At 36.4% G+C, this 14,978-nt stretch overlaps 1 protein-coding gene across 2 annotated transcripts in view; it reads left to right on the top strand.

The window, feature by feature from the left end:
• The window catches only part of BABAM2 (BRISC and BRCA1 A complex member 2), a 167,911-nt gene that overhangs the window by 47,036 nt on the left and 105,897 nt on the right, over positions 1-14,978 (top strand). For both annotated transcript variants that reach the window (XM_033056139.2, XM_033056141.2), the window contains exons 5-6: positions 579-773; positions 4,352-4,426. In XM_033056139.2, coding sequence (XP_032912030.1) covers positions 579-773; positions 4,352-4,426 — 270 coding nt within the window. The remainder of the gene's footprint in view (positions 1-578; positions 774-4,351; positions 4,427-14,978) is intronic.

Below are 14,978 nucleotides of genomic sequence, written 5' to 3'. Positions count from 1 at the left end.
TGACATTTGTGTTAAGGGGGTGAGTCAAGGTAATTCAAGTGAAGAGATAGTTAAGGTGAAATAAATCACAAGGCTGAGGCAAGAGACAGGGACCCATTTGCTCTACCACTGGGAATGTAGCCACTGTTTGAGATAATGGAGCAGAGCAGTTTCTGTAGTTGATGTTAGTTTGCCATATTCACTTGGTTGACTGCTTTTTGAATTATTTACTGTGCAAGGTTGTACTTACCTAATCTTTGTGTGTTGTATAGCAATTTTAATTTAATTCAAACTTTCCCAGTTCCCAGATGCAACAGTATAATTTTAGGACAGAATAGAATGGTAATTTGGGCCTATATAAATCTGGTTGTAGCCCTGTTATCACCTTTATGGTAGGTTTCCTATTTGACATTAAGCTTCTGCTGTTTCACCTGGCTTTCTTCCAAAGCATGGTAGAATCCTTGTATTTTAATGTTATGGTTTAGCTTTGTCACAAAGGTTCCACATGCATATGTGCCTCTGGTATCGGTATGGAAGGGGGATTGCTTGCCTTTTATTGTTGTAAACAACTGCAGTCTTTATTCTTTTCCACTCAACAGAATTTAGCTTCCTGGAACCCTTCAAACCCCGAATGCCTCCTGCTTGTTGTGAAAGAGCTTGTGCAGCAGTATCACCAATTTCAGTGCAGCCGGTTACGGGAGAGCTCTCGGCTCATGTTTGAGTATCAGACTTTGCTTGAAGAGCCCCAGTATGGAGAAAACATGGAAATATATGCTGGCAAAAAAAACAACTGGGTAAGCTCTTACTTCGTCTAAAATGCTTTTAACAAATACAACTCTTGCTTTGGAGAACTCAAATTCTTCCTGAGGATCTCCATGCTTCCTGTTTCCAATGGAGAAAACTTCAATTTGACTTCAGCTCATTTTCTGTATTCTCTGTTTTGTATTTTGCTGTATTCCATTACCTTGGTTGGACAAGATTTCCAGGTGACAACTGGGTTTGAAACTGTTGTTCATTTGTCTGGTCTCTAGGTGATAACTTTGAAACTGTTGAAACACTTGTGCACTGTTTAGAGGGCACAGTGCAACATTAATGTAGAAATTTGAGTTAGCTTTGAAGATTTGAGAGGCAGAATAACAGTGTTAGTATGACACCTTGCCAGCCTACCAGCCTGCTTAGGGATAGGATGTATTAGGGTGTGTTTCCACATGATGATTGTGTTGATTTAATTGGTAACTGCAGCTGCCAGTATCTCTCTTACACTTGTCTAAGCTGAGATGAGTTCCAGGAGAGGAGAGGAAAAACTAATCCAACTAATTTTCTGCAAGAGGAGGCAAGATGGACTAGAGTAGTGACTTTTTAGGACCATGCTTTCATATGACAACAGCATACTCTTGAGATAAACTGGTCTTCAGAAGTAGTACCTTCTGAAACAGGTGCAGTCTGAAAATTGAGGAAAGTTCAGCAGTCCTATTGTCAAGGCCTAGAATTGAACTTCATGTCACTTCAAGCATTCTAAAGTTACAGGTTATTCAAGGATGTTTACTTTACAACTCACACATTCATCTGTTTTTTTTTTTCTTAGACAAGTCATTGAGGCTTTTTTTATTTGAACCCAGAATTTTCTTCATCAAAGAAATTCAGACCTCTTCAATGTTTATAGATCAGAATAATTAATTGAAATTAACTTATTCACAGATGTTATTGTCCATAGCTTGCATCACAAATAACTTGCTATATCTCTAAATTTCATCAGACTGGCTTATTGAAGTGCAGAAGGCTTTCTAACCGTATTGAAAATTTTTCAGTTTTTGCCAGCTGCAAAAATTCTACTCAAGATTGTAGAAAACTAGGGGTTTTCTTCGGTTTTGAGGGGAAAGACATTGCTACTCAAACCTTTTGAGTCTTTTCTCAGTCTCTGGTGACTGAATAAAGAACTTTCTTTTCTTTAATTTTAAATGCTGTTTTAATTTAAAATATTCAAATAAAATAAATTTTAAGTGCATTTTGAGTCAAATTCTTTTCGTGTAGCAGAGCTATGGATTCTTCCAGTGTGTACTTTTTTCCAAGTCTTCGTTCTCTGTCAGGAAGACTCTTGAGAGTCTTGAAGATTCTATGAAATTTGGTATGTGTGGCAGAGACATTTTTACTAGTGTCCTAAAACAAAACGGTGAGACTACCTTTTGTAGTTCTCTTTCCTGTTTTTTACAACTGTTTTGTTAGCCTCAAGGATCAGCAAAATAGGACATTTTTCTAAAAACAGGAGGTAAATGGCCTTTTATCTTCTCTGCCTGGAAGTTACTGAAATTCGTGTTGGTGCTGTCTCTCAGGAATCAATAGTAGTTCAGCAGATTTCTGAAATAATCAGGTATGAGCCTTGCACAGTGTTAAGAAAGCAATCATCTTAAGTATGTAAGTTAAAAGTACTTTGAAGAGGAGGCCTGAATTCAGCACTCTGACCCAAAATGGAAAAGAAATTTGCTCTTATACCTTTATTCCACTGTCTCCAGTTTCCTAAAAGTCTCAAAGATGTATGACAAATTGACAAATTATTATCTAGCTTAGTAGCTTTGTGTTGGCAGAGTACCAGCAGATGCAGAAGCCTATTAAATACTTAATTGCTCAGGGCTGTGGCCAGAAATTCATCTGTCTTGACCTGATGCCTATATCCAGCTGTTTTGGGCTGGGGAGGTGAGCACCATGGACAGGGGCTGCTCCCTGTCCAACCAGAACACCTTTGGAAGTGTTTGTTTGCAAAATAATGTCGATTGAATTACATGAAAAATCTAGACCTTTTTGGAGCAGCTTGGGATCAGAGCAGCATTGATCAGAGGTCATTCATCTGTTTACTGACCACCCCAGTTCATCAAACTTGGTATTATACAAAAAATAATTTTCTGGATTTTATGGTAAATGTGGTATGGCGTTTTTTGAGAGTTTGGAAGAAAAGCACTATCTGTAATATCCATCTCATTCCGGATAAGAAGTGAGGGCCCTGACTGTCATCATAGCAGTTTTCATGTAACACATGTACGAGAAGTTGGTGATTTTTCTGCTTACATCAATAACACAGCATCAGGAAGTTGGATCTCTCCTCAGAAGTGGTGTAATCAGGAAAGATTTCACCATTGGACTTTAATGTATGCTGGACTTTATGGACTTTAATTTTTGCACAGTGTTTCTATGAGCAATTTCTTTTACTATCTTGTGTGAATACCAGTGGCAAATTTTAAGGGCAATTCTTAGCTAGCTGGGTTATAGTGCAACATCCCACAAAACGTTTTGGTGAATATAACTCATTATTTGATATAACTTCAAAGGTACCATTCAGATGCATTTCAGATCTTGTTTTTTCTTGTTTAGTGACTTAAAGGTGGAATGAGTTATCTCTACTTCATGCCTGGTAGATAGACACAGAAGCAGATTGGCACTGACAAATTGGTTAGCTTGTCTCAAATTATCCCAGTTGTTTGTACTTACTTGCATAAAATCAATGTTTAACACTTTCTTTACTGCTAATTCAACCTAACTAACAAATAAAACTACTGTTTCGCTATTTTATTGAACTAAAAACAGATTAAGAAAATTAATATGGAGGAAATCAGGCAGGCATTTGTTTTTAAAAAACAGTTAACTTTGTTGCTTTATCATCAGGTGGACAAAGTCTGGTTTTAAGGAAGTGTATGAAACAGAAAGGAAATCCTTTCCATTTCCTTCACATGCCCTTTATACGTAAAAAAGAGCAATGTGTATGTGACACTTGGCAAATTTTCAGTAAACGGTTGTCTAGGTGTTTAGAGTTACATAATTCTGAAAAGAAATTTTTTAAAGCCTTCTACTTCAACTCTTTTTCTGTAACATTATGCAGAGGACACTTTTGATATGTGCTCACCTTTCTAAACACATGTTCTCTTACATAGATCTGCAGTGTTTGTAAAGATGCTTCTGTTTTATCTGTGTGTTCTTACCAATTTGTCAGGTTTTTAGTTTTACTTACAGACTCTTTGCAGGTCTCACCAGACCTTTGTCCGGAAATGAGTACAGCCAAGATACATCTATATTTAGAGCATAACAAAATATAGTCTGATTTTCTGTCATGCACATTGTTTTATTCTAAATATTTTTGCTGTTGACTTACTGGCAATGAGGGTTAATGTTTTTAAGGTGTTTTTTAATATGACACCTGTGAAATCTGTTTTTTGGTTTTTTTTTTTTCCTCTCCAGTAGTTCAATTCATCAATTCTGTCTTAAATCTCAACCCTTTTCTTTGGTATGAGCTCTTACACGTTTTTCTGGATAGTATTTAATCTTCAGAATGTTTGTGGTTCTCTTTTAGCTACCAGGTCTCATTTGTGTTACCTTTTTTCCACAGACTGGAGAATTCTCAGCTCGTTTCCTCTTGAAGTTGCCTGTTGATTTCAGCAATATTCCTACATACCTTCTCAAGGTAAAAACAACTGTCTAAGTGGACAGTATTTATGAGAGAGTATGAATTATTGCAATCTCCTTAGTAATTATTTTGACTTTCCTGTCTTCCTGCCAGGAGTTTGAAAGTTCACCATATCCAATTGGATTATATTTTGGAAAGGTGATGTTGGACACACTGATGTTTTGTGGGCTGCTTTAGTGGCATCTTTAACATGAGTCTGTGGAGTTTCATGATGTATTACTGCTGGGATTTTTAATGAACAGTGCCAATTGTACCAAAGTTTTGACAGTAGAAACAGAAAAGCAAACTGAATATACCATTTCTTAACAGGGAATTAAGGCAAGTTCTGGTTACTTTAACTAAAAGCTTCAGTGATTACTTTGCTTCATTGTTTGAAGTGAACAGAAATTTGACCAGATACTTTTGAAAGTAGTGCTGTAGAGTATTTTTGCAAGTTGCAATAAAAAAAGTGTTTATTTTTTTGCTAAGAGGAGACTAAAAACAGAAAAGTAATTTGTGACAAACTACCACTGTGGAAGATTTTTAAATGAGAGAGTTTTAAAGCACAGGGACAGTCTCTCTTTGAAGCAGCTACTGTGGAAGCCCATCATAAGGTCAATGTTACTATACTTAGTGAATGCAGTGAGGGATCTGTTTTTTCTGTCTATCATGACTGTCAGAATGAAGTGCCAGAACTTCCACTGCAGACAAGGTTTGAGTCAGTTGATGTTGCCAACACTCATCTTTCCTTTCAACCATGTGTCTTCCTTCTTTTGCTTTTAAATATTTGGAAAGAGGAACAGCTACTTAATCTTTAAAAACTAATGTGTTGAAATGAAATTGTCAGTGTGGATTCCATTACCTCCTCTTTGTCTTATTGTTAGAACTGTCTTCAATTGCTAAATCACAATTGCAAGTGTGAGTCTTCAGTGTTTCACCAAATAAGATCTCAAGTTACAAACCATTAAAATAAAGGCAGGCACAACTATAATCTTGACTGAAATTTTTGGTTGCTGTTTGAGATTGTAATCCTATTATTTTTCTACCTTCTGTAGATTGTCTTCTGTTTGAATAATGAGCTGCTTCTCAAAAGTATGCAGATACTTTCAGTACCAGCTTTTCTCCCAGCTGCTGTATTTCATTGGATTTTATCTTCTCACTTGATGGGAATGTTTCTGGTCAGATGTAAGAGGGTTGGCTAAGGCCTTTTTGGGGAGGTTGGTGTTAAGCAGGACACAGCAACAGTTCACCTAGACTTCAGGATTGCCGTGATTTGTTTCTGAAAGATATTGGGGGAAAAAATAGACCAAAAATGTATAATGTGCTGTCTGCTCCTGCCAGACCTCCCAAGTGCTGTATTTTTCAGGAACAATTTTAAATGCATCAAGAATTTCAGGACAAATGCAGAAGGAATACAGTTCAATAGCTTCAGTTGCAGTGCTGTCTTGTACCTCTCTGTTCAGTTTCTGGGAAAACTTGCAGGTTGGAAGGTGGTGTATGACTTATGTACCTGTCATCATGTAGGAACACCACGATAGTATCTGCTGTTGTTTCTGAAGAGTAACGTTTTAATGCATGACAGCATACTCCTCCTTACTGTAATTCCCAATCATGTTCGCTAAACATCTTCTCTAAACAAGGTTTGTATACTGTAAGTCATTAGTGCTTCACAGGTCTCCTCCTGGAGCTTTGTTCATCCTGAGTACTGAGTAATTCGTTAGTCTGAAGGAAAACACGTATTTAGTTTGCATACATACGTAGTGTGAGGTGAGGAGACACACAGAGCAGGTAGCAAAACCAAAGTTTCCCAGTCTGCCTTTATTTTGATGTTTCAGAAGTCTTAATGTCTTTGTTTTGGAGTTTTTAAATTAATGTATTTTTGTATGTTATAGCCTGGATTTTTACAGCAGCAGATCCTTCTTGATGGGCAATGCACTAGTGAAATCCTTAGTTTTCTTCATCAGGCTTCTACAGTGCAAGCTGGCAAGTTAACTGTCTGCAGTAGGAAAGTGGCATGTAGTCTGACTGAGTAGCCACAGGAGAAGAAATATTGCAGTATTCCAGAAGTATTGGTTGACAGTAGAAAAATGGCTTGATTTAGGCTCCAGCATGGGTTATGACAGAGTGTGCTTTGTAGCAGGCAGGATCTTACACCCTTGCTGCCTTTAGCTTCCTGTACTCTGAGCTAGATGAATATCATCTCTTGTGACAACAACACAAATGCAGGTAGAATCATAACTGCTCTGTTGTGATTTAAGTAATTGTGCTCTGACTACTCCAAATTTGTAAAGCTATTAAACAAAAAAGGTCTGTATTTTTTTAAGCTGTCCATGTTTTTGTTTTTTTTTTTTAATGAGACATTTGATATAAATAGGCTTTTAATGTATTGCAATAAAGTAGTTTATTTTCCATCATGGTTGTCATGCTGGTTTTGATGCTACCTGCTGGATTATGGTATGTGATTGATAGAGCATCTATTGATGCAGTGGAAATAATTGTTAATATATTACCCTGAAAGGTGGAAGAGCAATCAGTAATTGAAGGCTGTTAGTGTATTAACAGCTTAATGTTTTACTGCAGAATTTAATATGTTTGAATTATGTTCTAGCGTGTAGCACACCTTACAGTGTGCAGTAGCTTCTCTGTAATTTGCAAAGTTCAAACCTGTTGTGCTTTCTCTGACATCTTCTTTTTTTATGTTTAATTAATACTACTTTTGTTAAAATCTGGTGAAATATTAAAGACCATTATTTTTACCTAATCAGTCTCTCCTAGTTTCCCAATGATTTCTAATGCTTTTCTGAAGTTTTTACTGATATCGGTAGGTAATCGCACTACTAGTGTGACTATAAAGCTTTGTTTTATAAGCAAGTATTCAGGTTTGAGGATGTGAGCTGTGACTTCAGTGCATGGTGTGACAAAGTCTTTGGGGTTGTTGGTAATGCACTCTGGAATCATATGGTGTTATTCTGTCAACTTTGTACTGATTGTGATGAGAGTACTTTTCCTATAAAGAATACAAGTTTGAAGGTGTAGCATAAGTTGGATTGTTATGGATGGAGAGGTGAATTTGCCAGGTTATTTCAAAGGTGTTCATGGCACTAAATTTGAGTTCAAGTGTGTGTACATTTTAAGTAAAATAGCTGAGTATATTAAGAAGACTGAGGATAGCTGAAAGAGCAATGCAGAGTATACTGTTTCTATTGTTTCTTTCTTTGAATTCTAAAATTGTAGCAAAATTTCTTCACTTATTCTAGTAAAATTTCATCAGATCTCATTTAGTTGGAAACATAATACCTGTTATAATGTCTGCAGCAGGTTAATCTTTCTTCATAATTTCTCTTGGCGTACTCCTTTACATTTGAAAGAAAAAATCATCATTGTGTATTTTCTATGCTAAAGAGCTGTTGTAAAAGAAATGTTGGCTTACACTTAAAAAGCACATTCATTATTTTTTCTTTCAGAAAGTTATACTTTAATGCAAAGATTTTTAATTTAATGTGGACCTTTGTATCCAAATTGTTTTCTTACGCAAATCCATTTGATATAAGTGAAAACTTTGTGTTGAAACGGCCACAGAATCAAGCTGATGGCTCAAACTACTGCGAAGTTTACTATGATAAATCTTTCATTAAGGTTCGCTTATTTGAAAATAATATGGCTGTGTCTCAAGAAAATCCATGTGTACTTTGCTTGTTTTTGCAGTTGGATATTTAATCAGCATGTTCATTTGGAATTAAATTCTTTTCTGTTGGTTGCAGCATTTTAAGTTTTCTCCACAGTATTTTATAAAGGGAAACATTCACTGTACATACTCATTTTGAGAGTCAGTCTCTAGTTCACATTTCTGCCTCTTTACAGATACTGTGTATGCCACAGTAACAAAAAACGTAGTGGATTCAACTTCTGAAATACTTCTTTCAAATTTTCATAAATTTTTTAGGTTAGAAAAGATCGTGAAGTCAAACTGTTAACCCAGCACTGCCAGGTTCACTAATAACCCCATACCCATCCCTAAGCGTCCCATGTACACATCAAATGAACACTTCCTGTGTGACTCCACCACATCTCTGGGCAGTCAGTTCCAGGACCTGATCACTCTTTCAGTGAAGAAATTTTTACAGATACCCAATCTAAACCTCCTCTGCAACTTGAGGCCATTTCCTCTTCTCCTGTTATTTGTTACCTGGGAAAAGAGGCTGACCCTACCTCATTACAACCTTGTTTCAGGTGTTTATAGAGAGAGATAAGGGTCCTCCTTGAGCCTCAAATTCTCCAGAATAAACACAGATGCCTTGTCCACTTGTCATAAGAGTTTTGCTCCAGACCCTTCCCCAGCTCTGCTGCCCTTCTCTGGACACTCTCCAGCACCGCAATGTCCTCCTTGTAGTGATGGGCCCAGAATTGGACACAGCACTCAAGATGTGGCCTCACCAGTGCTGAGTACAAGGGCACGGTCACTGCACTGCTCCTGCTGGCCACACTATTGCTGACACAATGGACCTTCTTGATTACCTAGGCATGTTCATTCTGTGTAGTTTTGTTTCTTGGTAGTTTTTGTCAACTGGAGGCACGTATGTAATTGTAATGACAAATCATTAAAAACCTCCAGCTCAGTAATTTACAAATTATACTTGTTTATGTGACTGTGGTATGACTGCACAGTATTAGTGGATTTCAGACTATGTTGCCAGTGATGCTGTTAAAAACAAGACATGTACATAGTTTTCTTCCTATTTCCATGGGGGTTTTCAGTGTTTTGACTAAGTAAGATATTCCCTGATTAACACCACCTTCTTATATGTATCTTTTAAAGTACAGTAATTTCATGATTATAAGCCGCACCATTTTGACTAGAATTTTGGTCCAAACCCGAAGTGCGGTTTATAATCAGGTGCGGCTTATATAGGGACAAAGAACAAAAAGTTGCTGTTTTAGTTTGGAGGACAGGTGTCTGCTGAGAAAGGCAGGAACTTCTCTTTGAAATGGAGAATGTAAACCTCCTCCCTCCAAATTATTATAATTTTGAAATCAAGAGGCTTTCAGGCAAAAATGTGGGAATTAGGAATAACAGTTCTTTTCTAGGGAAATTAAAATAGAAATACAGTACTACAAAGAAACAAACTCCAAACCCTGACAAAGTCAGAGTACAACCTGACACCCTGTCAGGCAGGGTGTTGGTAGCAGTCCCATTAAATGGTGGTTGCATCCTCCTGCAGTGACAGATGTGGCTCAGTTGAAGCAGTGCTCCTGTACAAGGTGCAGTTCCCCTCCAGAGGTCCAGTGGTGATGTGGAGAAATCCGGTTTTCCTCTGGAGTCCAGTGGAGAAAGGGGCTCCCTTAGTGTCCCAGACCTCTGTTTTTATCTTGGTAAGAAATGTTGGGCTCTTCCCCCTGGCTGGAGCAACTTCCAATGGGATGCAGTAATTTTATCAGTCCCACAGTGGGACTCAATGGCCATTAGCAGAAAATGACTCGCTGGAGGAAGGATGGGTTGTGAAAAGATAAAAAACAATGCCCCACCTGGTTTCCATGGATGGCCCATTAGCAGAATATCTGCCGTGGAGATAAGGATCACTGCCCCCACCCTCAACAGATGGTGATGAAATAGATACCTTTTATCACACTCTGTATTGTAACGTGGGGCTTATAATCAGGTGCGGCTTATGTGTGGACAAAGAACGAAAAGTTGCTGGCACCTGGAAGTGCGGCTTATAATCGTGAAATTACTGTTCCTATGTGAACGTACCTGCTTGTTGTGCTCTGATGAAGAGCTAATATGAGGACTAATTTAGCTATGATACTGTGACCAGCAGCCTTCCAATGATTTCTCATTATTGAGGTGTAAAGGAAACATGCAATACGGAGCTGTTCTTTAGATGCTTTTTTTTTTTATGATGACCATTGTATTTAGTGCATATCTTTTAGAACTGAAATAAATAACAGACATTGTCTAGACACATTGCCAGGGGCCAAACAGTTGTGTGTAAGACTGTCAATGGAAGAGGTTTATCCTCAAGTTCAAACTGAAAGATAAGAACATATTTGTGTTTTTTTTCCTTAGTCTGATTTCATCGTTTGGAAGTCTCTTAAAAGACTTCACTGTAACTTTTGTTTACAATGTAGACTGAATTCCAGGTACTGTGAAAAGACTGCAATACTTGTCTATATTTGAGTAATTAACTATAGTACAGAACAAACAAAAATGTAACATGCAGCGTCAAATGAGACTTTTTTTCCAGGCCATTTTCTTTACTGTTGTGCTTTAGCAGTTTGATTTATTTGACAGCATTTAACATTTGTGTTAAATTGCTACAAATACCAAAACACAAATGCACTTGTATATAAAGTTCTAATACTATTTTTAAAACCTGAGTTAATTATTCTGAAAAAGAATCATATTTTCTTTTACTTTTAAACTTCATTGATTTTGTTTGTAGAGGACTGACTACAACCTCATGTGTGGTGTGGTGTGAGGTCACAACAGTGGCAAGAATGATGTGGAGTTCAGATCTGACTTGATCTTCTTGCACTGAACTGTTTTAGTCTGTGCCAGACAACTACCTCTCAAAGGAACACAGAATGTTATACAGCATATATTAATTCTGTTGTGTTGGATGGAACAATGGACATGCATACCATATGAAGCTTGTCAGGTCTGTGGTGCCTGGTGTCATTTTACCTCTTTTACCAATAGCAAAACTGGAAGTTTATAAGGCTGATGGATAATCCTGAAGTAATATGTAGTCCTTATAATTCATAATACTCTGGCCATGCTTTACATAGACATCTTTCAGGCTAATTTATGTTGCTGTTAGTATTATCCTACTTAAGACTTTGTCACAAGGACACAAAGTTAACTTCCTGGATTGCATTCCATGAAGTCTTCCTTGTCTTGAGATGTATGCATTTGGAGCAAATAGATTCTATTTTAAAAGCAGATGACAATATGATGTTCACTAGATTGGTTACTATACCAGCATTAACTAACTTAAACAGCATATTGGATCATCAAAGATTGTCTGGGCTTCTTGTTAACGAAAGCAAACTTTATAACACACAATTATAATGAGCCATTCAGATTTTAGATTAGAAATGGGTCTGTGCAAGTTAGTACTGGCAGTATTTGAAACAGTAGCGTTTGTAGCAGCTGAAGACAGTAAATTGCATGATCTAGAGGCTGGGAAAATGTAAGCTGTGTGTGCAGAAGACATCTATCAGTAACAGATGTCAGTGATGCTTGTCTCTTAGAGTCTTTCATTTTAACCTGTGCCCAGTAATCTGCAATTTAATTTTGCTGTTATTTTCATTGAAAATAACAACAAAGCACCAGTGGGGAAGTGCTCCTTTAGCTCGATACCTTGGCCAGTGTTAGAGTAGCAGCCCAATGCCAGAACTCCAAGCACTGCACCTTACATGTTGATTGGCCAATGATAAAATGGGGAGGGGGGGAAAAAAAGTCTTCATGTTTTTCATGTCTTCGTGAAATGTTTCTGGTAGTTTAAAAAGTTGTGGAATCAGAAAACTAGACTTTTTGGTGCTGAAATATTGTAAGTGTCTAGTTTTTTGTTATAGCTTAAAAAACATGAAAAATTGTATTTTGCAAGATATTTCACTTGTCACTATAGTAAAAGTGTATAATATCTTTCATATTCCACTGTGTATTGTGCTTCTTGGCTAGTCTTACTATTGTAGTTGTATTATTGACCTCACAGAGTTTTTCAGAATGGCTCAATTCTTGTTTTGTCGTAGAATCTACTGATTCTGGTATTGGAGAGTTAAGAATTAAGTGATAACTGCTTTAGTTCAGTGAAGCTGCAGAAATACTTACAGACACTGTGATTTAATTAGTCACCCTTTCCTGATTTTGTTCTTAGTATCTTCTGCCCACAAACCAAGGGAAGCAAAGCTGTATAAAAGTGTACTTTATGATCAAAACATGTTACATTTGAATCTGGGAGAAAAAAAAAAAATCCCTTAATTCTCACTAAATTTATTAGTACAGCTTTTTGAGAACAAGATTGCTTGTTTGTAGCATCTAGTCACTAAAACCACATAAAACATGTTAGTGTCAGGAGCACCTTAAGCTCCATATGCTGGAAGCCAAAAGCAATATTTTAAAATCAGCTTTTTCTGTAATTTATTGGAAGATTTTGTTAATAAGATCTGTCAACTGGAACAGCTCATTCTGCACAGCTGATGATTTTTATAGGTTATGATCTTAATATGAATCATAGTCTCCAATCAACTGTATTTCTGATGACAGTTTTTTTTATTTTTAAACATTTTATTTTTATAAGGCAATAGTAAAGGAAAGGACCACTACATCTACTGATTAATCTTACAATATTCATCTCAATTTCTGTGAATTCTCCTCAAATTTGGTAGAACCATTAATTTGCTATCCAGATATGATTGAATATGTCAGAGATGGAGGGATTTTCCTTAATTTAACTTATTTTTCTTAATTTTTATAAGAAAATAATAACTTTTCAAAGCCTTTTTTGCATCTGGTGGGAAAGTTTATAGGCACGTTATGTTGCGTGACTTGGTTCAGATTTACTGCCTTGTTAGGGCTTGTAATTTGTACTATTGCTTTACATTTGCATTTTATGTATTGCATAGGAAGAATGGAATTCAATAGCCATAAAAATAATTGCAGGTTATTACATAATGATGGTGCTTGTTTTATCTGTCATGGTCCGCCCATAGTATGCAGAACAAGCAGTGTACGGTGGTCTTAAACTGGGAAGTGGATCTTGGAAATATATCTTTAAAACTCTGGCATTCATTCTCCACTGCTGTTTCTTCTTGAAGGAAAAAATATTTGAAAAGTTGTTGAGCACAGAATTTGAAAGAAGCAAATACTCTATAAAACTCATGAAGCAGCAAATCTGTATTTGCAAATACAGAAGTGCATAAAACATGATGGTAGGGTTTTATCTAGGGTCTTTCCATGCTGAGCCCACAGCCCCTTTCTAGTATTGGGGTTCTTTCTAAGGCTTCAGATCAGGGCTTAAATCCTACAGCAGCTCATATATTGACATTTTAATGTGGATTTTGTTTATATAAGTGCCAGTTGCTGTTACAAGGGCTGGGTTGGTTTAATGTTCTGGGGTTCTTTTGTTCTGCCTTTCAACTTACTAGACTATGTCTTCTTAAGAAGGAATACTATAACAGGAATGTACATCTGTATGGTGATTTATATAATTCTTAGTCATGCTTGGTTTGAATGCTGTGATTTGCATTGGTGACTTTTTTTTTGTTAAATATACAAAATCCTTTAATGACTACCAGTCTTAAAAGAAGGTTTCATATGTTTGGGGTTTTTTAAATATATGTCTGTAAAATAAGCATGTAGTGTCGTGTGTAACACTGCTCATTTTTACTTGACTTCATGGGTTTAGAAGTTTAAGCCAAAAATAAAAATTAAAAAATTAAAGCTTTAACATTTGAAACAGTTACTCTCAGCAGTAAACATACTGAGGTTGGCTGATCCAACATTTTATTTTTGTCTAATTGATACTGGCAATGTCATTAATTATAATACCATAAAACATAAAGTAAAAACACAAAAAAATAGGATGTTCTGCTGTTTTTCTTCAGTGTTCCTAAAAGAATGCACACCATTTTGTCCACCAATTGCTAGGTAATAATGTGCCATGTTCCTATAAAGCTTTTATTTTCTATAGTGACTTCTGTTTAGGAAGGTTGCTGCTTCTTTACAGAAAGTGTATGTAGTTATTTTCAGTTTTAGAAGGAGACTTTAGATGGAGAAGGCAGCAACATCTCAGTGAGACAGTGAAAGAACAACAAATAAAACTTAGACCTCTTTACTCTCTGTTTCTGTTTTAACAGTTTAAGTGTTCGTGCTAGAACTTGTATGTCTTTCATGTGCTGGGACCTGTAATCATTGCAAACAGCACATCCATAGGAGAGAAGGGGCAGTAGGGAGGAGCATTAATTTGGCTTCATTGGGTGCAATTAGGTGCACTCCTTAGGCCTTAGCAGGTTACCAGTACATCAAAATTTGGGCAAAAAGATGTCCGTGAATTAAATGTTGGGTTGGTTTTGAGTTGCACAATGAACTGTCTGGAATGCACATGTAACATTTAAGTATACACATATAATACCATTAGGAAGCAAAATAGGAAAATAGAGTTAAACTGATAATGCTGTTCCATCTCTTGCCATTTTAATGATTTGCTTTTGTGGTTATCTTAAGTAATAAACTACTAAAATATATGTGCTTTTAATAGATCAGGATGTATTGGAGATATCAGTGTTTTAGTCTGCGTTTTACAGTTACATCTTTCCTGGTGTAGAAGAATGTTGGACAAATACGACTGATGTCTTGACTAAAACTGATGACTGACTGATGGTATGTAAATAATCAGCAATTCATTTGCAAAACCCTGAGGACAATGTGTTGGTTAACAAAGAATAAACACACTCATTGCAAATTATTATTCTCATTGTTTAGCATTTATAATGTGTGTCCTAGATAAAATCATTAATTTTATCTCATTTCACCTAGCCTCATTACTTTTTTTAAGCAATAAATCTTATT

The sequence above is a fragment of the Catharus ustulatus genome, chromosome 3 (assembly GCF_009819885.2).
Source record: "Catharus ustulatus isolate bCatUst1 chromosome 3, bCatUst1.pri.v2, whole genome shotgun sequence".
NCBI lineage: Eukaryota > Metazoa > Chordata > Aves > Passeriformes > Turdidae > Catharus > Catharus ustulatus.
This window is presented reverse-complemented; position numbering and strand designations above follow the sequence as displayed.